General features: G+C 41.4%; 1 protein-coding gene across 1 annotated transcript; it reads right to left on the minus strand.

Annotated features, from left to right (window-relative positions):
* Positions 1-18,161: 18,161 nt before the first annotated feature.
* Positions 18,162-23,124, minus strand: LOC134624899 (caspase activity and apoptosis inhibitor 1). Its single transcript, XM_063470021.1, has 6 exons — positions 22,935-23,124; positions 21,951-22,142; positions 21,386-21,470; positions 21,235-21,292; positions 21,086-21,153; positions 18,162-20,969 (listed from the first exon to the last, which is right to left on the minus strand). Exons 1-6 carry the CDS (start codon positions 23,109-23,111, stop codon positions 20,521-20,523), a joined length of 1,029 nt encoding a protein of 342 aa, XP_063326091.1. The 5' UTR covers positions 23,112-23,124; the 3' UTR covers positions 18,162-20,520.
* Positions 23,125-24,149: the final 1,025 nt, after the last annotated feature.

Consider the following 24,149-nt stretch of genomic DNA (forward strand, 5'->3'; position numbering starts at 1 on the left):
GGGAATGCACATGACAGAAAAACATTTTAGGCAGTATAAAACTGTGACAATGAGCAGGCCAACATCCCAGCTTACTTACTATTCTGTTATGGTTGCCACATGCCTCCCTTTATTGCCCAATTCATGGCAGCCCATAAAAGCCATTACCAAGCAGTTTAAAGTGACATGTGATGTGAACAAGAAGCAGCGATGCCATTATCCACCATCTAGGGCTAAGCTTGGGTGCCAAGTCCAGCTGGTACCCGCAGCCCCCCAGCAGTGCCCCCATGGCGACTGAGCATCCACAGAGTAACACATGGGTCTCACAACGGTCCTGGAATACCGCTGAACATCATCAGGATTTAATGAGGTAACAGTGCATTGTATCAAAAGCTAGTAGGGGGTCTACCGCTGCCTTCCACTCTCCTCTCATTAAAACACTTTTAATGGGCTCTGAGGAAGGCCAACCTTCTGCAACCGGCTTAACGCTTGTTCAGGTTGTCAAGGAAAATTATTTTTGTTTAAGGACGAGCTTGCCATTCAGCGCTGAAATATTGATTTAAGCAAACTTCAAGGGAATTGCTGGCTGGCACTAGTATAATGGCACAGTGTCTTTGGAGCTGATGGCTTTCAGGGACTCAAAGACATCACAACGAACACGGACTCGACTTTAAATTCAGTGACTTTGAAGTTGGGCGAGAAGTAACACTAGAAATGGTTGGAAAGAATGTACTGATAATTACAGATTGACACCCCGTCATCAGTACTCAGCGAAGTTACACCAGCGGCACACAGAGAGACTTTAAACAAAAAACACACACAAAAAAACCACGAGCGATTGTCGCAGAACTGAATTCTGTCAGAGACGGCGTGACTTTTATAGGCAGGGCTTTTTCTGGCAAACCTCATTTTCTTACACTAGCAGCATGTTTAGTAAACAGATCAATACAATTCAAATCTATAATATACAACCGTATGCCCCAGAGGCAGCTTTTCATGTTTGCGTTCATTATGTGCTCTCCACTTTTCAAGTTCACGCCTCAAAAGCGAGCCTCGAGTCAGCCCAGACGAATATTCTCCATTCAATGTGACACTTTGTGGAAATCAAGCAGGCGCAGGCTTCAGAACTCCGGCTGTAGTGATTTCTAAAGAACGACTAATTACATCATTAGGCACATTAAAGCGGCTCTGCATTTCTGAAAAGGGCAACCTATAGAACAAAAAATGTAATGTGCTAGCTGGGGTGTCATACTAATGTGACAATGGAAGAGATAGGTCTTTAAATTAGAGAGTGGGCCAACTAATATGTTAATTACTGTGACAGCAATTGTGTATTTACTCAGCTAATGGGTGAGGATGCCTAAACAGAGATAATAGGCCAATATGTTTTTGAGGTGGTGAGATTAACACAAAATTAGCTTTTTATCTCATCCATTTATGTATAGTCGGTATGGTCATTATTAAGCTTTATAGTGTACCGCTTCAATACATGAAGTTCAATATTAGAGCAAGAAATTAAAGTGTAGGAATGAAAAGCTCGCTAATCCCTTTAACTCTGGTGATCACGGTAACAACGCCAAAGGATACTTCGTTCATCTCGGAGAGGAGAGCGGCTTTAAAATAACAGCATCCAACGCCCCGAGAATGAGAACAGGCTGGACATACAGATGGGCACAAATAGTACATATTAATTCAGGTAACACTCCTGCTATTACTCTCTTTTAAAGGTAGCACATGCAATGTGGTGTCATGTTACTTCACATTACAGCATTTGATAGAAAAAAGAAATGTAAAGATGACGGTGAAGTGCAGAATTCCAACTATCCAGCTAAGGTATTTCAAAAATGAGTTGAACGGGAGCTAATCACATGTTTGTGACCCCGAGAATACACACTGTTCTTTTTGCTGAGAAACACTTAAATTTAGAAAACTAAAAATGGAAAGGGGCAACTTTAAGATTCATATTTTTGACAAATTTCAATGCAACTTATTATGTCTGAAATAATTATTACATGCAAGTTCTTCTACTGCATGTTTTCACTGAATTCTGTGCAGTGCCGACTACACTGTCTATGCCTTAGCTGCTCCCAGCTAACTGATAACCATTTGGCAGTTTGCTAATCTGGAATATGTTAACACAACTCCAAAAGCTTCCCAGGAGTGGACGCCCCAGAAAATTCATCCCAGTGTCAGATTATGCAACAATTCTCACAGAAACTGCAAAAAAACAAAAAAAAAAAAATAGGAGCTACATCTCAGAGTCGGTTAGAATATCAAATGTTAAAGTTACTGACAGTACAATTAGAGAAAAAAACTGAACAAGCGTGGCTTGTTTGGGAGGGTTGTCAGGAGAAAGCCTCTTCTCTCTAGAAAGAACATGGCAGCACAGTTTAGGTTTGCAAAGTTACATCTGAGCAAACCACAAGACTTCTGGAACAGAGTCCTTTGGACAGATGAGACCAAAGTGGAGATGTTTGGTCATAATCCATTGTGTCACATTCATTTAAAACCAAGAACAGCACATCAGCGCAAACAGCTGCCCAGCAAAGTGGTGGAGGGGAGTTGATTGGTTTTGCAGCCACAGGACCTGGGCACCTGACCATGAACTCCTCTGTAAGCCAAAGTATTCTGGAGTCAAATCTGAGGATGTCCGTCCAGCAGCTGACCCAAATTGGGTCATGCAACAGGACAATGATCCCAAGCACAGCAGCAAATCTACAACAGAATGACTCAAAAAGAAAATAATCAACAAAAGAATGAAAGTGTTGCAAAGTCCCGGTCAAAGGTCAGACCTCAACCTGATTGAAATGCTGTGGCGGGACCTTCAGAGAGCTGCGGATAGATAAATATCTGCTAACCTCAATGAACTGAAGCAGTGTTGTAGAATAGTGAGCTAAAATTTGTGTGAGAAAACGATTACTTGAAATCGGTGCTGCTAAATGTGGTTCTACAAGTTGGTGAATCATGGGGTGTACTTAGTTTTTCCACAACTCTAAATATAGAGTCCTGTTGGGAGAAAAATAGCCATTTTTAGGTTACTGTACTTCACTGTAGATGAAGGGAAATAGGTTAATTATTGTTGTGTTAGTGATCTTGTCTGTGAAGGTTCTCAGTCATCCAGGTCATCGTAGTCTAAGGGGCTTGGAAAGAAAAGCGTCTGGACTTCTTTAAGTTGCTTGAAGATGTTTGCTTGAAAACACACATGTAAAGGAAGCACTTAAAACATGCGGTTATCCTAATTGGGCGTTTATAAAGTCAGCAACGATGCACAGGAAATATGTCTGTGAAGGTTCTCAGTCGTCCAGGTCATCGTAGTCAAAGGAGTTTGCAAAGAAAAGCGTCTGGACTTCTTTAAGTTGCTTGAAGACATTTCACCTCTCATCCGAGAAGCTTCTTCAGTTCTAAGGTCAAATGGCCGAGAGTCCCAGATTTAAACCCAGTGGGAGTATCCCCCCAAAGAGGGACAAAGGACCCCCTGGTGATCCTCTAATCACATGAACAGGAAAGAAGATCAGACATCAGCTAGGGAGGATAAGAAAGACAGACGCAACAACGTTGTCATCCCCTATGTAGCCGGTGTATCAGAGAAACTCAGGAGAGTTTTCTCCAAGCACGACATCCCAGTGTACTTCAGACCCAGCAACACACTCAGACACAAACTGGTTCACCCGAAAGACAAAACTCCTAAACACAAACTGAACAATGTGGTGTATGCTGTACAGTGCAGCGAGGAATGCCCAGACCTCTACATTGGAGAGACCAAACAGCCACTTCACAAGCGCATGGCACAACATAGAAGAGCCACCTCCACAGGACAAGACTCAGCAGTCCATCTGCATCTTAAGGATAAAGGTCACTCTTTCGAGGATGCCAATGTTCACATTTTGGACAGAGAGGACAGATGGTTTGAAAGAGGAGTGAAAGAGGCCATCTATGTCCACTGTGAGCGACCATCTTTGAACAGAGGCGGTGGTTTACGACACCAACTGTCTGCCATCTATAATCCAGTTTTGAGTTCCCTCCCCAGACGCCTTAACGCCCACTCACATCCTGGGCCATCTGACCTCAGGAAATCACATGATAGGGTGGGGCCAGGTTTCACAATGAGCTCACCCGAAACCCTGGCTGATTGTGACCCACACCCGCTTTCACACCTTGGCTCATGTGATTAGGTAGAGGATCATCAGGGGGTCCTTTGTCCCTCTTTGGGGGGATACTCCCACGGGGTTTAAATCTGGGACTCTCCACCATTTGACTCTTAGAACTGAAGAAGCTGCTCGGATGAGAGGTGAAACGTCTTCAAGCAACTTAAAGAAGTCCAGACACTTTTCTTTCCAAGCTCCTTAGACTGTTAGTGATCTTCTAATTCCCAGCATACTTCTCAAAGCTAATGCTGAAAATGTAAAGATTTGTGCTGCCATTTCAGTTTTTGTCACTGATGACCGCCGTATGGTGATTACGGTGACGGATGCTTGAACCATTGCAGTTAAAATGTAAATGGGTGGATTGTTTTCCCACTAAGTGCCAGAGTTTTGGGCGCATGCTGACATTCAAAAAGCCTTGTCAAAAAAGTCAGAAACAAAGTTTCTTTAAACAAACGCACATTTATCATGTGTTGTGCTCAGTGAAATTGAGAGACAAACCTGAAATCCCTGAATGATTTTCACACAGAAGCACTTTCTTTGATGCGAGGGGGAAGCTATAACTCTTCAAAACAGCAGTTATCCCTGGCAATCTATAAACATACATCATCCCGTAACAACACATTCATCACAGACGGGTAAGAAAAAGAGCTGAGGAAGGGAAGGTTTGCGTAATACCTCTGATTAAATCTCTGGAAAGCGGCACAAAAGTTACATTCTCAAGCAAAATCATTTGTTCTTGGCAAATTAGTGTGGGCAGGTGCTATTATTCTCGCATGAACTCTTTGGCTTTGGGAAAGAAATTCATCTTTTCAGAAATAGGAGAGAGCAAATCACTGTGAAGTTATTCAATCACTACCTAGTGATTCAAGTAAAATTACCTTTTCGCTTTGCATGCACCTACGAAGGCTTCAGTGTGGATGGCATTTAGAACAATGATAGTGACTGTCAAAAAGAAGCCGTCCTGGTTCACAGCACCCGGAGACTGAGGCAAAAAAATAAAAAGTAAAAGAAGTGGTGGTTGGTGGACTCACTGTAACTGCGCAATTTCACTTTGAAGCTTCATTTACCCCTCAGATGAATCACCTAATGCCCCCAATGCAAGGGTAAAACACCATTGCCTAAGCCTCTTCCTTTAAACTTGTCAAATTTCCACCGACAACACCTCAGTGTGTTTAACTGACCCCTTCTTGCAAAACCACGTCTGAACGCCGCTGCAATATGAATAAATAAGCAAACATACGCTCATCTTGTGCCACCTCACACGGCGTACAGTTCTGAACTCAATTTCACACTCCACTGCCTTCTCAGACAATTTAGACAGGCTGATGCCAACAGCAGAAAGTGAAGAGACAATGCATTTATTTATCGACTTTTTGGCAGAAGGGGGGATTTGTCAGGCTGCGTGTGCGTGTCAGAGGAGCCAGCGGGTGTGTGCGTGCGTGCACTCGCGCGCACGTGACCGTGTACCTATATATATGACACACTGGAGGGAAGCAAGAAATGTGATTCAGCCCCAGAAAGATGCAGAAAGAGCATGAGAGAGAGAGAGAGAGAGGAAGGGCGAGACAACAGGCACATCCAGGGGAATTGTTTTCTTAGTCACTCATCCGGTGTTTGTCCCAGCACTCCTGCAATGTGTGTGAGAATGACATAAAATGTTTCATGTCCGCAGAGACACCGGCTCCATGCTGAGAAAGCTGACAAATTAAAATGACTGAAGTGGAGTTTAAACACAAGTAGGACAGCTGCCACAATTACTTGTGTGTGTTTTTGTGTATCTGATGCGGTACTATGTATGATAGGAAGAATATGAGTCTCGCTGTGTACACTGCACACAATGATCCTTTAGATTTGTTGCTGAAGAAGCAAAAGGGAGAAATAAGTCATATTTTTAAGCAAGACCCACTACTAATCCTATAAAAATAACTTAATAATAATACAGATGACAGCATTAGGTGATGTCACAAAGTTCATATCAGGATGTGCTTGAGATGTTTGAAGGTGTTTGAAGGATTCGGGGGTTTAAAGTTTGCTCTTACTAGTGGCCTGGGATAATGAAGTCTTAGTTATACCGACAAATGAGGACAGAAATGTTTGCCCCCCAGTGATTTTTGGTTATGAAGTACTTCATCATTTTTTGTTAAAGACAGTGAAGGATTTTGTATGCAGTTGCTTATTGTAGTTTTTAACAAGTTTTGATAGGTTTATTTGAATAATCATAGCAGGCGTTACATTGACTTGAGTCAAATGTTTTCACAATTTGCTCAAGCTACCCAGTTTGAAACTACTTTTTTATGTAGTAAAGTTAACCCACAAGTCCAGAATTGGTACCGATGTTATACGTGTTCTTAATAGCTATACTTACTAGGAGCTAAATATAGAGGATCATGGTCTCCGCTGCTCTAATTTTCACCTTGCAAAACGCTGCCTGTTGCAAATTAAACAGTGTTTAATGCCAAACTGAGTATTTCCACACCATTCCCCAATGGTATGAAGTTTGTGTGAAAAGAGAAAAGTTAAGTTTGTCAGGAAAATGAAAATCTTTTTCTTGGATTAACAAGTCCAAAAAGCATCAGTCAATTACAGTTTCCCCTCATCTTTTCAGACTCCTTATTTGTAGAGGCAAGAAAAATGCTTTGCAAAGTGACATCAAGGACAAAACCTTGATGGCCCTAAGATGGCAGAAGGAAAATAGAGAGCCTTCCTAAAGCAGAATTTCTGCCTGGAAATTATTCAAAGCACAGCCGTGGATAAAATATCCAAGTGCTCCATGAGTAGAACTGTGGGTTCAGGTCCACTGAGCAGTTTCTTATCACAAAGACTTTGGGTAATTGACTCTGACATATCCAATAAACTTTGTACAAAAATTCACAAGTAAGCAGGTATGACATTCTAATAGCCTTCTTCATTAAGCCTTCCGGCAGGGGGTAATGTGTTTAAAATTAATGTGACATTTTCAACTCCAAAGAGTTTCAGTCTTCAGTTATTTCTGCACATCTAATAATCGCTATGGATGTAATTTATGCACAGTTGTGATCGAATACAAAGCCGTGTTCCCTAAGCCGCTGGAATCTGACATCTAACACTGAACAACACGCACACGCGAGCCCATATCAGCGCTGAGAAAAGAGCAGCCGAGTGCCAGTGGGGCGTTAACAGGTATCTGATTTGAGCAGAGGTTTTTCACTACAAGAGGAGCTACCGGGTCAAATAGTCTTCCATTCTGCGGCTGCCTCTTTGTGAGATTCCTGTGTGAGGAATTATGTGCGATATTTCCAATTAAGTTGAGGATTTCCAGCTATTCTCTTCAAGCAACTGTAAGATTTTCTTTAGCGTATCGGTTTGAATTAAAGAAACAAAAAGCAAGAAACAGATACTGAGGCCAGAAGCTGTCATGTTTAAGATTTACTGCTAAAAAAATAAAATAAATGAACACTTTTTAATCAGAGTGCAGCATCAAGCCGATTAAACTTCTGGGATATTGATGTGATCAGTTAAGTAGCAGAGGGGGGTTTGATCAGCTGCTTTGGCGTTAATGACATTAACCCCAGGTGAACTAGAGGGGCAACAATAACACAACCTCGAAAACAGGAATGCTTTTGCTCTCCTCGCCTGACAGCTTTTCACTACTTTGTATTTGGCTAAGATGGGTGTCACTACTGGTAGCGTGATGCACTACCTGCACCCTACAGAGGTTTGCACGGGTAGTCCACTCTTCTAAAATAACACATCACACCATTGCCAAAAGATTTGCTGCATCTACCAGCACAGCATCTGGAACATGGAGGAGATTCCAGGGGAAAGGTCGTTACTTATGTGAGCTGGAAAGGGCTGTAGAAGGTCCTAAACCACTAAACCAGGGCTGGACTGGGACAAAAAAGTTGGCTTTTGCATTTTTTTGGTCCAGGCGGCACATCATGATCGATATATACAAATGTAATTTCATTTTGTTTGATTATAGATATTGAAGCAGGTTTTAATTAGGTTACTACGGTTGTTGGGCTATTTCTTAGTTGCACTGCAGCATGTGACAATAATTAAAAGTTACACTTTAGCTATTAGCAGTAGCTCATGGTCAAAGTAGTCATTCGTTATGCCACAAAAATGACCTCCAGAGACCTCTAGAATGTCTCTAACCAAAAAAACAGAAACAGATTCATGAGGGTGGCCTGAGGGCCAGATGTCCTCTAGTGGGCTCTGTGCTTACTGCCTGGCACCGTGGAGCCCAGTTGGCATTTGCCATAGCATGCCAGCATTGGCAGGTTCACCACTGATGGCCTGTGCTTTTCACAGATAAGAACAGGACCATCCTGAGCAAATGTGACAGACGTGAAAGCGTCTGGAGAAGCCGTGGAGATTGTTATACTGCCTGTAACATCGTTCAGTATGACTGATTTGGTGGTCGGTCAGTGATGGTCTGAGGAAGCATATCCATGGAAGAACACAAAGACCTCTTCTCATTGTCAGACCCTACGCTGGTGTAGTGGGTTATAGGTTCCTACTGGTCCTCAACGATTCCTGGCCTCATGTGTTGACAGTATCCAGGCAGTTCCTGGAGAATGAAGGAATTGATACCATGCTCTTCTGACCTAAATCCAAAGAACAGCTCTGGGACATTATGGTTTGATCCATCTGACACTGCTAGGTTGTACCTCAGACCATCCGTCATCTCATTAGGAGCTCTGACATGCATACAATCTGTTGGAGGTCATACAAACTACCGAGCCCCATTTTGAGCTGCTGCAATGAAAGTCCTGCAAAACTGACTTTTTTCGCTTTGGTTTTTTAGTTTGTCTTTATCTACACGCGCAAATATATGTATATATGTGTAATTTGAGGTGCTACAAGTTTGAGAATCTTAAATCAGAGGTTTGGCAAGCCCTACTCTATCTGTGTCTGCTTTGTTCTTGAACAGTTACTTACACTGTCTGTTCAAATGTGATACACGAATTTACAAAAATCAAAGCAAAGACTACAGAACATACTGTAGTGTAAAAAACAAAACAAAGTGAGTAAAAGACTTTGCTAAAGAAGATGAACATTGTCTCTTTTCTCTGAAAAATGGAGGGGTTAGTCTTCCCCAGTTGAGTTTTATCCAACACTCTGCGCTATTATCATCATTTCCCAGTAAGCAGAAGCTCCCCGGATACTCCCCAGAGAGCGGCATTGAGCTGTACTAGTGCCTTTGCCATGTTACCATGGAAACATTTCCGTGGCATAGCCCATTACAGAAACAGTCACTTACACATCACTTCAGAAACGCTTTCGGGGAAGATTTCAACCCCAGCAGAGAGAAGAAAAAAACCCACTGCAAATGTCTTTTTGCTCAAACTTTAAACCTGAATCTCACACTATCTGTGCAAGAGTATGTGGCACACTTTGTTAGAGCCTCATTTCGCTCTGCGCAACACCGACTACTGATAATTTTAAGGAAAAGGCACCGTGAGGCTGGGGAGGGGATTTTTTTTTTCTTTTCTGGGAGGGAGGGAGGCCAAATGCAGCTGGCCACAACTCTAAAGAAAAGTCTCCCAGGCATCCGGAAATGTTAAAAACAATTACACCGCGCCTGGCTTTTAATATAGAATGAGACTGCACCACATAATAAAATGTACTGCTGTAATTATCTCTAAAGTGCTGACTCATTTCATCAAGCATAAATTGAAAATAAGAAAACAGCCCCCCTAGCAGCCCCTTGCCTCGACGCCTGCGTCCTCCATCACCTAAATGAGGACTTTGATGAGGTTAAGTAAAACAGTAGCCCCTGCCCGATTGTTCCACACACTCAGTTGTGGGGAGCCAATTTTCTGGAGGCCTGCTTGTTTTTGATTAAGTCACGTTTTATTATGCCATCTCTGCACCCGTGTAATGAGTCTGGTGTAAGGATGATAAAGCTTTGATGAAACCTCCAACATGGCCGTTATGACTGCTCTGCTATCTAAAAGAAGGGGGAAAAAAAGAAAAAGGGAGGAGGTTTGGCGAAGGCTGACTCTAACTCTCAGCGGCAGGATGCTGTTTGTTTACCTCGAGGGAAAACACAGATAGGGTGGGCATCTTTTGGGCCCCAGCTCTAAATACCAAACCCACTCAGACCAAGCATGTACTGCATCACAGCTCGGGTGTCTTAAGCCCCAGTCATCACTCATATCCAGGACACTGATTGCTCTTTTATGACACGTCATTATATCTGTGACTAATGAGTCACCTAGGAGTAGGTTGAGGTTGAGGCTATCAATATTAAGGGGCGCGATAATAGGCGGACCTTTGCTGTGAATTCAGGATGACTCATGATGGATCTTTTGGCTTTAAAATGTTGATTTTTTGAAGTGACTCATCACTTCCATATGACCTTTAATTGCACAAAGTGGTAGTCAATTCATCTTTGTGGGGGGAAAAAATACACGTATAAAAGCTCAGTTGTGAAGCCTCGAGAGGGTTGCGTTTGCCCGCTTCTGATTAGTTTGGGTCGGACCAGATTAAACTGATTGGCAAAGGTTGATTAATGTTAGAATCACTTCAAACTCACCTTGATTAATTCCAGAGAAATCATTATTAGTGCGCTCAAGTATTTAGCCTCTGACAAACAAATCATTCGCTTTCTGAGCTCACAACACAGCGAATCCATTTGACAGTGTCACTTTCTTGCTTATCAACACTGGACCCGAGTGGTTGTTTTCTTATTTGTCATAAATACGTTTGCCAACATCATTTCATTATTTCCTGGGGGTATTGTCAAGTGAATGTGGAGTCACACTTACCGCTTCAGGCAGGCTGCGCGGGTCCAGAAGAGCTGGAGCCGATCCAGGAGCTTTAGGTACACAAACACGGAGATAAACAGCAAACTATTCCCCCCCTCGCCTCCTAGCAAGTCCACGCCATTTACCGGCCGACCCAGTAACACCTGTTCCCGCTGTGGTGCGAACCTTCAGTGGCATTTTAACATCTGTCCTCGCATCCCTGATTGAATCTGTGCTGGCTTCAGCTTTACAGATGTGATGACCTCACTTTCAAAGGCACAACTTGAGTTTTGTTAATTAAGGCGAGCATAATGGCCATCGCAATGAAGGGCGCACTGATTACACAGTAACTATCACGGCCCAATCACAGCCAAACGTTCTAAGCTGAAGGGCCGGATTGTAGCCACGCTTCGGTGTGACTCAGTATGCTGGTTGTTGGCTTTGAGTGACTTGCACAACTACATATATGCAGAAATATGAATGCTGTTGTTTATTAATCAAAAGGTTTAAACACTTGCCTGACATTTTATTTTGAAAAATGTAAAATACACATTTACTTGTTATTATTATTTTCACCTCACTTGAGATGAATTTAATATATATGAGCTGTATGTATGAACCAGATGTATCTCCTAGGTGCACCGCCATAGATTCCACGTTTTATTGTTTTGATCTGGTGCATTTATTTAGTATCTTGTGTTGTGTCGTGTCTTGTTGTGTGTATACAATGTATCTTTATATATATGAGCACACAGAGTTCCCATCATCTGTGTTGTTGAAATGGCTACAATAAACTTCATAATTCATAATGAGAAAGACTTGAACGGTTTATCTGATTCAGCCAGCTTCGTGGGATAAGCGAGGCTGTTTAGGAATTTAGGAGCCAAAACTTCAAAATTAACATGTAGAAAAGCGCTGAGAGGACAAAAGATCCTAATCAGATGATGGGACAGGCTGACTGAAAGAATAAACTCTTGGTAAAAACATGGAGGCCAATATATATTGATAACATTTTAAATGAATTTTGAATTTCACTGGGAGCCAATGATTCAATAAAAGAACTAGATGTTACAATCCCTGATATTGCATTGCTTCTTGCTGGAAGCCAATGATGGGAAGCAAGAGTAGGGTGATGTGCAACAGTGGGCTAGGTTTCCTCAGCAACCTTTTTGACTAACTGAAGACGGAGCAAGTAGAAATGTAAGTGCATATTAAAACGGCTCCACCCCTGCAAGTGCATGGGGCCGTTATACTTGGGACCAGAGCTGTGTGCATAAAATGACCGTACTGGGAATATCCCCTTTCACTGCCATCATGCAAGATCCAAGAGTGGAAAAAAAACAGAACAAAAGTGTTAAGAGCTGTACAATTCCTGAGCTTTTTTTGTTTTGTTTTGTTCTCTGTCTGTTAAAAGCTATGCGTAGTTTGAATACTAAGTGGTTGAAACATTGTCCTGAACAGGAAATGGGAATGATGGCAGCACAGTTCACCTCATGAAGAAGACACTGACACCAACAGCGACTGGAGTGGACAGTTTTTTAAGTTTCACTCCAGTAAAAAAATACTTTTTCTATGTTATCACTTCAGACAATGTGGCAGTAGAACTACAACAAGAAAAATTGGGACTGTAAAGCTCTGTGTAGCATCTATACAGTGCATTGACTGGATTTTTACTTGGATTTGCATGTTAAAGGTCTGGTTTGTTCTTGTTTTCAACAGAAATAGTGGTAAATGCTGCTGCTGGGTTCCTAAACTTTCTCATGTCACACATCTGCTGAGCTCACTGCACTGGCTCCCCGTTAAATTCTGAATTCAATTCAAAATTCTGGTTTTTACATTTTGGCCTTCTTACATCAGTAAACCTTTGCCGCCACATGTCGCCAGTAAGACTCAGGGTTCATTGTCCAACCCTCCAAATCTAGACTTAAAACTAAAGGAGCCTTTTTAATAGTGACCCCCCCCCCCCCCCCCCCCCCCCCCTGCCCCCCACAGTCTAAGATCTGTGAGCTCATTCAAAAGCATTTGAAGACTTTTCTTTTTAGCATTTGGGAAGCGTTTCATTTTATTTTTATTTAGCCTTATTGCCTATTTTGTAATTTGTTGTTTTGATTTGATGTGAAGCACCTTGTGATTTTATCCTGAAAGGTGTTATATAAGTAAACTTACATTAGTTATTTACTTACTAGAGTCAGGCAGCAGAGTGGGCCAGTCACACATTGCAAGGTCAGTGGTTCGAGCATCCTTGGGCAGGATAGTGAACCACAAAAGTGCCCAGTATCTGTGAACGTGAAGTACTTTGAGTGGTTGAAAAAGACTAAAAAGAACTGCGGTATGAAAGTTCATTTGGCATTTTGATGTGCATCTGGCCTATAGCTTTACCCAAGAGAACCACTCACTGCCACGTGGTTAAAATTCGCCATAAGGCCGTTGAGCAGGAGCGCAGAACATGATGGAAACCGTGATGGAAAGACAGACTCACCAAGCAATATACTCCTCTCTTGACATTCCTTTTGACAATTACTTATGTAATACAATTGCTTGCCAGCTGGTGGTGGGAAGCAATTTGACAGCTTTATCACAACGTTGACAAAAGTAATTTACTTGGCTCCGTCCTTTGGTGCTTCTGCAGGAAATAAATCATCCAAATATAAATAAATAAAATTGCACCCCGCCAGGATTTGACAGTTCACTGTCTCCCAACCCCGGCACAAATGGCGCTGTCTTCACCTAGCATCATAAAAAGTGTGAGCTACCAGGGCCGCTGTGCCGTGATCCATCATGCGTCTTGGGGACACTTTGGTGGTCCACTGCTGTTCGTAGGACATCTGGGACTATAACCATGCAGCTGTTTAAAGCTCAGCATTACAGGGACAGTGATTATTTTTAAGAAAAGTGGATGCAAAAGGGTGTTAGTTTGTTTCTCACATCTCTTTAAATTTTATGCCACAGGAGGTTGGGATCAGTGCGTGGCGGTTTCTTAATAATGTGTGTCGGAAAGACTAGCATACAGTATTTTGACAGCTTCATCCCTGCAAGACTGCACGTACGCAAAGATCAGGGTATCACTGTGCAAGCCTGGCTAACACCCAGACGATGTGATAATGCAAAAAAAACTTAAAGGTTGAATATTTGTGAAAAAAATTGCCTTTCACAGGATACTATTTAGAATGAAATCATTCAAACTGCAGATGTCATTGTAAAGCTTCATTAAATCCAATAATATAACGAATAATAACTATTAAGCACACAGATTGATGTGTTAGCTTAAAACGTTTTCCATTCTTTTGTCAAAGTTGAACATTTGCTAATTATTCAGTCAACATTTATTTTCCTTTGATGGCGCATATTTTTCTAAATAACAGTTATTCTGTTTGACCAAAAAAAAAAAACAGAATATCGATGCAGAAAAAAGAAATATATTCTGTCGCTCGAGTAATTTCTGCACGTCAGATGCTAACGCAGTTAATTCTCAAAGGAGTGCTAAATCTTTGTGCAGAACTACAGATAAGGGATGAAGTCTGCATGCACAAATCAGCGGGAATCATTTGTGTTTGCTGATTGAAGTCTAACCAGATTTTATAAAAGCATTTAAAAGCGACACACACTTATTACAAAGTCAGTAAACCTGAACCCATCAAAGAAGCGAAACGTTAACTTGAGTCCATCAACCGCAATATTTCTGCGAGAGAGCGGACGGATACCCCCGAGGACTGAGCTTGTTGGTCGTGTTGCAGTCGCTGTCGCAGTGGGAGTTGGCTTTGATGTAATATTGCGATATTTCATTTGATTATGCTGATTTGATTGTGCGAGGTCATCCATCCTGCCTGATGTCTCTCGATATCCTTCAAAAGCATTTCGCTTTATTGGCCTGCTGGTCTACCCGGCAGAATTTCAATGGTTGTTTGATGGTATTAATGCACCATTTGAATGCAGACCCCAGAGTTAAGAGGGAGGGAGTGGGGGAGACCCATGTGGAGAGAGCATGCATGGAATCTGAAAGTCAGATGTCAGAGGAGTCAGTGAAGGGGAAGAATTTTCTCCAAATGCAGATGCTACGCTGGAGTGGAATATCAAATGTTCAAATCTCTTTCAGGCAGTCTTACTATAACCCAATTCACTTTTTTTTCTCTTTTTTTTTAAAAAAGGAAAATGGGGAGAGAAAAAAGGTTCTGCCAAGCTTATACTTCTTTGAGGAAAAAGCCAAGCATTTATGCACACAAACAAAGTGAACAGATGTAAAGCACACCTGTGATCAAACAAGTTCTTTTCCATTCACTGACAGACGATTCAAAACAGAAGAAGAAGGCACTGTTCCAGGGCTGATATGACTATTGAGTATAACCATTCAAATTACACAGCTCTGGAAATCTCAGATCCCAACAATGACCAGAGATTCTCAAAAGGTTATAGTGTATACATGAAGCATCATGGGAAAATAACATGTGTCTGTCTGCTCTGGGGATTTGCAAATCAGGACATCATAAACAATCATGTAGTCCTTAGCAGAGCTGTATTTGGTTTTCTCCAAGCATGTTACTGTGCATTATGGTCGAACACCTCAACTTTGGTCTCATCTGTCCAAACAGCAATATCACAGAAGTCTTGTGGTTTGTTCAGATGCAGCTTTGCAAACCTAAGTTGTGCTGCCATCGTTTTAGAAAGAAGAGGCTTTCTCCTGGCAACACACTTGTTCAGTCTTTTTCTATTTGGAGATTAAGTATTGGAATTTCAGGAGCAGGACCACGCCTCCAAACACGCTCCCTCCGGTTCTCATCTATATAGGTTCCCCCAGTTCTACAAGCTGTTCATTCTCATTTACGTGCCCCACCGTCCCTCCCCTTTTCAATTCTTTAACCTCTTCACTTCTATTTAGTACATGGGGATCTGCCAGGCCCGGCAGCTACTGCCAGTCCATTCCAGTCCAGTTTCTCAGAGCATTGCAGTGTCACTAAATTCAGACTTTAGGTTGAAGTTACTAGGATGGCCTGTCTCTAATATACATGCAGCTATTGTTTTTTAACTGTATCTAATAAATTAGATGCTTCACAGAATTAGATATATAGTCAAAACAAGGTATATGTAACATTTAATATCGCCTTTACTTTAAGAAAAAAAATGTTTTGTCTGCAACTTGAAGAAAATGAAATGTGTCCGATGAGTCATTGCTTGGGGAAATCAATTCATTTAGTTTACAGAGGTGCTAAGTTATTTATTGCCTGTCAGCATGAGCTGTTAGTTCAATTTAATTTCTAGCTGCAGAAAAGCACAGAGACGCTACAGAGGAAATTTGAAGAGAATTACTTTATTTATGCAAACAGGATGCGCTCCTAAAAAAATGACATCAACATTTTTCAGACCTTTTTTTTTTTTTCTTTTCGCACCGTATTTCCCTGTGGTACCACAGTAACATCTACAGTTTTATATTGGACTGACAGGTTGCATTAAACAACACACTTGTCCTTCGTCTGCTACATTTTAAACAATTCCCAGCGGCCAATAAAGACATATGAGACTATAAAAATTAAGGGGAATATTGCAAATGAAGGCAGAAAAATTCTAATATTGAAAATAAACCAGAGATGTTTATCAAAGGAAAGGAAAGGTAGCGCTGTGATAGCTTTTGGACATGCCAGCAGCAGTGACAGTGACTGTTTCCTCCTGAGATTCAAGGATGCACACATATAAAGCTGTTAGCTGAAAAATAATAAAGTTTTACAACTAACAAAATGATGACAAAAAAAAAAAACAAAATAAACAAAAATACAAAGCCTTCAGCATTCAGCAGTGGAAAATTTAAAACTCAAGACAATGTGGATCCTTGAGTTGTGGTCCATTTCACATTAGCTGAAGCTAACTTAAAGATGCTAGGATACTGCAGCGCATATGCTAGTACTGCACTTCTCATTATTATTATTACCTTTTAAATTCTTACTGCTGCTGATATTTTGTTCTTAATTATTTGTACCTGTTCAGTAGAGGAAATAGCTCTTACCTTTGAATGTGCTACAACAAACTATAAAGAAACAAACGGACATCATGTCCCGCTTGTACCTTCGGCCACAGACTGTAATCAACCACTGAGCTAAAGCTCTCTTTTTGCTACGCTACAGCACACCTTCATCCTTCTTCCTCTCCTTTCGGTTGGCTGTTCCACCTCCATGTTTGTTGTAAGACTGTTTTACAGTACTCATATTAGAGACTTCTTACAGTTATATTACAGACTTTTTAGCTTGTGTTGACCTAAACAATGAATTCATGCAAAAATTATTTAGTGAGGCATACAAGCAGTTGCAGTATATGTACTACATTACAGCAGGTAGAGAAAGTACTTTTACTCCTTGTGAAAGAAAAACTTGACTATATGAGTTTATTTATTTAATGCTACTTGTACTCATAAGTGGTCATACTTACCACAAAAGCTGCCTCTAAATCAAAATGAATGAGTAGATCATTGATATATAGTAGTCAGTTATACTGTACTCTGCACTTAGTGTACTTACACATTTGTAAGTTCTTGTTGTACCTTTACTTAATAGTAGTAACGAAGTATTTTTTACCTAAAATATTGTTGCTTATATACAACATCTAATTCACGTGTCAAAATCATTTTAGCATATTAGCTAAATTCAGCCCAAATTCGCTGCAGATGGCTGCCCTTCCCCCGGAGCCTGGTTCTGCTCAAGTTTTCTTCCTGTTCAAAGGGAGTTCTTCCTTCCCACTATCCCTCTGTACTCCACAGTCACCAGATCTCAGCCTAATAGACCACCTTTGGGATGTGGAGGAGCAGGAGATTCACATCATGGATGTGCAGCACCTGTGCGATGCTGCCGTGTTCAACATGTACCAGTATTTCTGAGGAATGTTTCCAGCACCTTGTCGAATCTGTGCTGTGAAGAATGAGGACAGCTCAACCCAGCAGTAACAAGGTGCAGGAAATAAAGTGGCCAGTGAGTGTATATAAAGGAGTAGTTATTCCATTTTCCAGGGTATCAGACTTTGCTGCCATTTTCAGTCTTTACAAAGACATCCAGTGGTGTAAACTGGATCCTTTGGTGGATGCCTCCTTCTTTGGCACCTCTGATCTAAATGTTTAAACAGGCTTTCATCTGAAGCTGGGGAATATCCATTTATAATGTTAGATGTCTTTAATCCTAAACTGTTGGATGACCGGACATATTTGCATGTTTGAAGCAGCACTAAATAAAAAGCACTCGGATCAATTATATGTAATAATAATATAATATATAGTCAAAGGGTCATGAGTGTCTTTGAGGTGTAATCATTCAGCAACCACAATGGACCAACTTTTTATTTAAGTTCACATTTTCCACTTTCATTACATAAACACAGCACAAAGTAAATTATTATTTAGCAAAGCTTTCCAGGACGTCTGGCACACACATACATTAGGTCTATTGTTTCCTCTAACCTAGACTTCCTAACATCTCTGGGAAGACACCAAGTCAGCTCTGAAAACTCTAAATCAGGAATGTCAAACTCATTTTACATCATGGGCCACATGCAACCCACTTTGATCTTAAGTAGACCGTACCAGCAAAAGCCCCCTTAACTACACATTTACAGTCCATGAGATGTTTTAATACAAGATAAAGAAGTTCAATTTTAGCAGTGCGGCTCAGCTTTTCCACATGAACAGAAATGCAGCTGTAGTAAACGGAAGAAATGTGTATGAATGAATAAATAAATGTGTAAAAATCACACAAAAAAAAACTTCTGGCTGCTCTCCTGTAATTACAAAACTGAATGTTTTTCATTCATAGAACACCTCCTTTTATATTTTTAAACTGAGCCAATTGTGAAGTAAATACATTTTATGGTAAATGGTGAAAAATCAGGAATCTTCCTGTCATTTAACTGTTTATCTATTACTCCGTTACTAAAGTCTAGTTTGAATGACAATGGGGGATGTTTTTAATAAGTAGGAAATGCTTCAAAGTTCATGAAAAGACAGTTAAAAGTTCAAAATTTATGCCCTTCTTTCTCGTTTTTTTAAAGCTATCCAGTGAGCTGGATTGGAGTCTCTGCCAGGCCGATTCTGGCCCCCGGGCCTTATGTTTGACACCAATACCCTAAATGAATCTGAGGCTTGAGGATCAGCGAGAACTGAATCACCAACGAGCGTTGCAAACCCAGAGCCTTGGCCCAAAACGAGAGCTGCGACTATGAACCGGCGGGCTCCATGTTTTTCTGCGCGACCTTGTGTTTGACTTTGATAATAGCGCCGTTCACAGAACCATCACGCTTCAATATTTTAACACGGTTCATTAGGTTCATTCGAATTCACAAAGCACTCCTTCAACAAAACAGTATCGTCTCACCTCCATCAATCCCATTTTCCAGCCTACTCATTTTTGAGGTCTGCTTAAAAAGCCATTTAATGGCACACACCAAATCGTAATTGGCATTCTAATAGCAGTAAATGACGCCGACAAATACTCACCCATCATAGACACTACAAGCACTTTACAATCTTTGTATCCCCCTGGCTTTTTTTTTTTATTTATTTTTTTTTAAACTAAAGTGGACATTTTCGTTCCCTCTTCATCATCAGCGAGCACGGAGATACCTGCACATAAATTCACAGAGAACGACACGTTTAACCCTCCCACCCTCACCTCTTCCATGAAATAACCCTTTTAAATGCAAATACCTGGAGGCAACTGGCTTCTTATCGCACATTTCATTGTCTCCTTCGGGGTAGTGGGATAGAGAGCCTTTCTTCTCTTCATCTGCATGTAATTGCGTGCACACGGACACACACATACATGCAGCAACCATACAGTTTATGCTGGAGCAAAGCAGCTTTAGAATAAATCAGAGCAAAAGAAACTGCCCTGTTAGGCTAACAGGCGCTATTAATTCTCGCTGACTGACAAAAGCACGAGAAGCAGAATTTAATTTAAAGTTATCCTGGTGGGTGAGCTGGCAGGGTCTTTGTTTTGATCTACAGGAGTGAGTGGGTAGCTGTCTAATCATATCATGCACTCGTGTCATTTTTGAGCCAGTGGGTAGTTTATGACCACTTGAAGGCTTTTCGGTTTCTTATCAGGCGGGCAGAGCAGAGTATAGCGGGATTTTGTATTCCTGTGCACGCTTTCAGTTTAACAAGTCAAACAGGTGTTGGGTGAAGAAAGGCTTTAAGTGTCTACAAGATACAAACAGCACTGCAACCACCTGCTCTGCCTTACAAACCTATGAAGTAACACACTTTTCTGATCCTCTCACATCCTCTAAGGCTGATTCGAGGACAGCTGCGTTTCCAAGTGACATCATTATTAAGAAAACCTGACTCTGACTGGTGCCCGAGACCACTTTCACTGTAATGTGAGCCTATAAACATGCCCTTGCTGTCCTCTCGCAGATTAGACACAGCCCTGCGGATGTGCTCTGACAGAGTAACACTGCCATCTAGTGCTCGATGGGAGAAACACATTTGGAAAAGTGATATCCAATCCCACGCAGGAGGAGGGGTCTTTGTTTAATGCAAAAACACAGTTAAACACCATCTAGAAATCATTCCAATGTGGAGCAAAACAAACACATCACGGTTTGAGCTGTACCCTCTACAAACAAGACAGGATGTGCAAACTGAATTGTTTTAAGAGCATTAACCATTTTACGAAACACATGAAGTAAAGACGCTACGTGTTTGGCGTTACATGAGGGTTTTTCCCGTTACTTGCTTTCATTAGAGCCTTTATGGCTCTTGCTCTCATTTCCAGCTCCAGTAGCTCCAGCTGCTGAATCGACGGCTTACAAACGGCCGGGATGTCGCTAGAAACGGGTCCGCTGACATCTGGGGACTGCAGCGGTGTGCTCTGTTCTTTAGCCGCGTCTTTGATGGGAGTGGAGGAGCACGCCAAGATCTCGCTCACGCTCTTTTCTATGTCGCTTTGAATGTCTTTCTTCGGCTCTGGATTAGCAGCCGGGTCAGTGCACAGCCTGCTGTCGTCATCGTTGTCTCCCTCCTTCACTGCCGCAGTCTGCTCCTCTTTAACGGTCTGCTCCTCTTTGGGTCCTTCTATGTCGCTGTCGTAAGTGTCTGCGTTTATGCTGAGGACGTCGCTCTCTTCACCAGAGCCGCCACCCTCTGCGAAGAAAATTACAGTCATTTAAAATGTGAAACGTCCCTTTACGGGCTCCTTCTGTCTTTGAAGTCTATAAACGCCTCGGGGATGTTCTTTGTAGTCATTACATATTAATTACCTTGCTTTGGGTCCTCGCTTTTTGCAGTTTCCTTGAGGCACGATGTAGAGTCTACAATACTGTCTTGCCTTGGCGGGGGGAAAAAATAAACATGTGAAATAAAAACACAGTCACAGCGTACTTGTTCTCTGATTAACTGTTTCACTCACTGGCTTTCCAAAGACTCCTCAGAGTTTTCATTGTCATTCCCAGCGGTCACCTCCTCCCCTTGACACAACGACACATTTTATGTGAAATTAAATGTTTTGCAGAAGTTTCAAAATGATTTTTTTATAAAATAGAAACTTGCTTCAGTCTTACCTGCTAAGATCTGAATGAGATTTTTCTCCGTGATGGGTTCCAGCTGCTCCCAACACAGCGTTTTGATTTCCTCTACACTGCATTCCTGTAAATGACAACATCTTTAAAAAGTATCTCAGATGCTGGGATACTTTAATGGCCTCCCAAGCCTTTGGCCTTAGCATCCCGTCTGCATGAGAACTAATCAGTTCTTTTTATTTTCAGATAAAGAGGAAAAGTCGTACCAGCGACTTGGCAACAAATATTTAAAAATAGCAGGTAAAGTCCAGCTGTTTGGAAATGAAAACCAATGATGTGTGCCACCACTTCACAAAACAGAAACAAATTAAATGTTAAATTCAGGGTTTACAGTAGGGCAGACAGAAAGATTTTTGAGAGTCAAAATTTTTAGGAAGGAAGTCTAAAATTTCAACTGTTTGGCAAGAATCTGGGCAAAAATATTCTTTGAGTATTATTTATAATTTATTAAAGAAACACACACATGCTTGATGCAGGTGTCCAGAGTCACAATAAGATGTTGAGTTTTGCAGATAACCGACAACAAAAACCTTTTCAAACAAATCACCTTGAGTTCATCAGGAAGCATCTTCCGTAGCTTCTTCTCCCCCAGCACATGGAAGCACTGCTCCAGCATCTCCCGCTTGTCACCGACGTAAGCTGTGATGGGCTGGAAGGCCAGGCTGAGGTCCAGTCCCCCTTCCTCAATGTCACTGCCAATCTTGTCAAGCTCAGGATCAGCGAGTTCATCCTTGGAGTCCTTTAAGTGGGGAAGAAAAACTAAAGCACGCAGCTGGACTCGTATACACAGAATATGCTCTGCAAACTTAAATACAGTCTCCATGATTAGGAAACAAATAATTTGAACACAATGTTGTGACTCAGGCTGTTTTCAGTATTTTTTTTTTGTTAAAGAGAAGATACACTCAGTTAATTAAATAGTGTAACAGCATGAAATCCAGCAGCACAGTTTGCATGAAAAGGGATCATTAAAATTCATCCAAAGCCAAATTTTACTGCTGCGTAGTGGCTGAAATCCTTTAATTGGTTCTTATTAGCTAAAAAAAAATGTTAACTACACTAAAAAAAATGATTTAAAAAAGACAAATTAAGACTTTCCCTTTATTATATTTAGACACTGCAGTGAATAAGCAGAGCAAACAATAAGATAAGATAAGATAACCTTTATTAGTCCCACACGTGGGAAATTTGTTAGTGCGACTTAATGAAAGTATTTAAAAAGCAGTAACACGATGGTTTTCCCTCAGAGAGCACCAAACCAACAGTGAGGCTTTAACGCTAAAATAAAGTTCTTGTGACGATGCAAACATAACACATAACGCAATAATAACAATAATCGAGAGACACTCGAGGTACACAAAACAGCAAATGTGTCAACTTTTCAATCATTTAAAACCAGTACGTAAATTTTAAACACAACTGAATTTACCCTCACATTTACCCTAAACGTATTCACATACATTTGTGGCTGTTATACTCCTGAACTTCTTTTCTATGGAGTTTAGCAAGGCGCTAGTCCCGAAAGCCTCACCTCAAAACTGGGTCCCGTACTCCTGCGTTTACCGCTGTCATGTCGCTCCTCGGACTGAAAGTGCTTCCTTTTCTTCTCACTGGTGCTTGATTTCTTTTTGAGCATTTTAAACCCACTCAAACTAGTCCTCCACTGAAAACCGCTACAACCGCCGAAGCTAAAGGTCGCGGGAAACATACGTCATAAGCGAGCGACGGCTTCTTCTTTGCGTCTTATCTGTGGCACTTATCGCCACCTACCGGACAGGAGCGGTTCCAGCTCGTGGCTCTCAGTAATGTCGCTCACTGAGACTGGTTTGTTTATGCCACAGGCTTAGCTGATGGTAAAAGAATGGAGAATTCATTTAAAAGGTGAAATACGGTGCTTTTAAAATTTACTGCACTCCTCACCAAGACACAATATTGTGAGAAAGTTTTGAGCCAGCCCTGGATTTCTTCATATATAAAAATGTAAACACAGCATATGAGGTAAAAACAGAGTTTGTACAAGTCTAACCAGCTTGAAAGACAATATTTGCTATGGCCACCTTTATTCTTCAACACAGCCTGAACTCTCTTAGAGGCTTTCTTGTAATTTCTTATTGCCCCCCCCCCCCCCCCCTTTTTTTTTTTTTTTTTTTTTTTTTTTTTTTTTTGCAGCATCCTGAGTTTTGGGGAAATCGTGTTTCTCATGGTTCCTCACTGCTGAATCATTAAAAGAGCGCTGTAACATTAATAAGCACTATTGTGTGAATAATTAGCAAGTTCAGTCTATCAGTTCCCACCTGCTAACTAACAGCTCTGGCTCCAGGTGCAGCAGCAAAGCCCGCGAGGCTCGATGCTACGCCACATTCACCTGCAAACGTCTGTAATTCTGACTAAAACCTTCTCTCACAACGTGGAGAGCGCACATACATTTCAACTGTAGCCCGTCATCATTTTACTCTTCAAAGCTTGCTCGGATTACACTGACAGTCAGCCACTTCCCTTTCTACATGGCAGCCATGTGAATTCACATGTTTCCCATCCCATCACCGTGTCATCAAACGCTGCGTATCTGATTTATCACCGCAAAACCTTCAAACCTGCTGCCTCCACTCATTTACATCTTTGAAGTTAGCAAATTTATATTATAAAAAAGCATAAAAATGATAGATTATTGCAGAAAAGCTGCACAAGCAACAATCAGAAACAAAGGGATGCATCTAAAGTTCTGTAAGTTTAATTTAATGAAGGC

This window comes from Pelmatolapia mariae, linkage group LG3_W (assembly GCF_036321145.2).
Source record: "Pelmatolapia mariae isolate MD_Pm_ZW linkage group LG3_W, Pm_UMD_F_2, whole genome shotgun sequence".
NCBI classification, from domain to species: domain Eukaryota; kingdom Metazoa; phylum Chordata; class Actinopteri; order Cichliformes; family Cichlidae; genus Pelmatolapia; species Pelmatolapia mariae.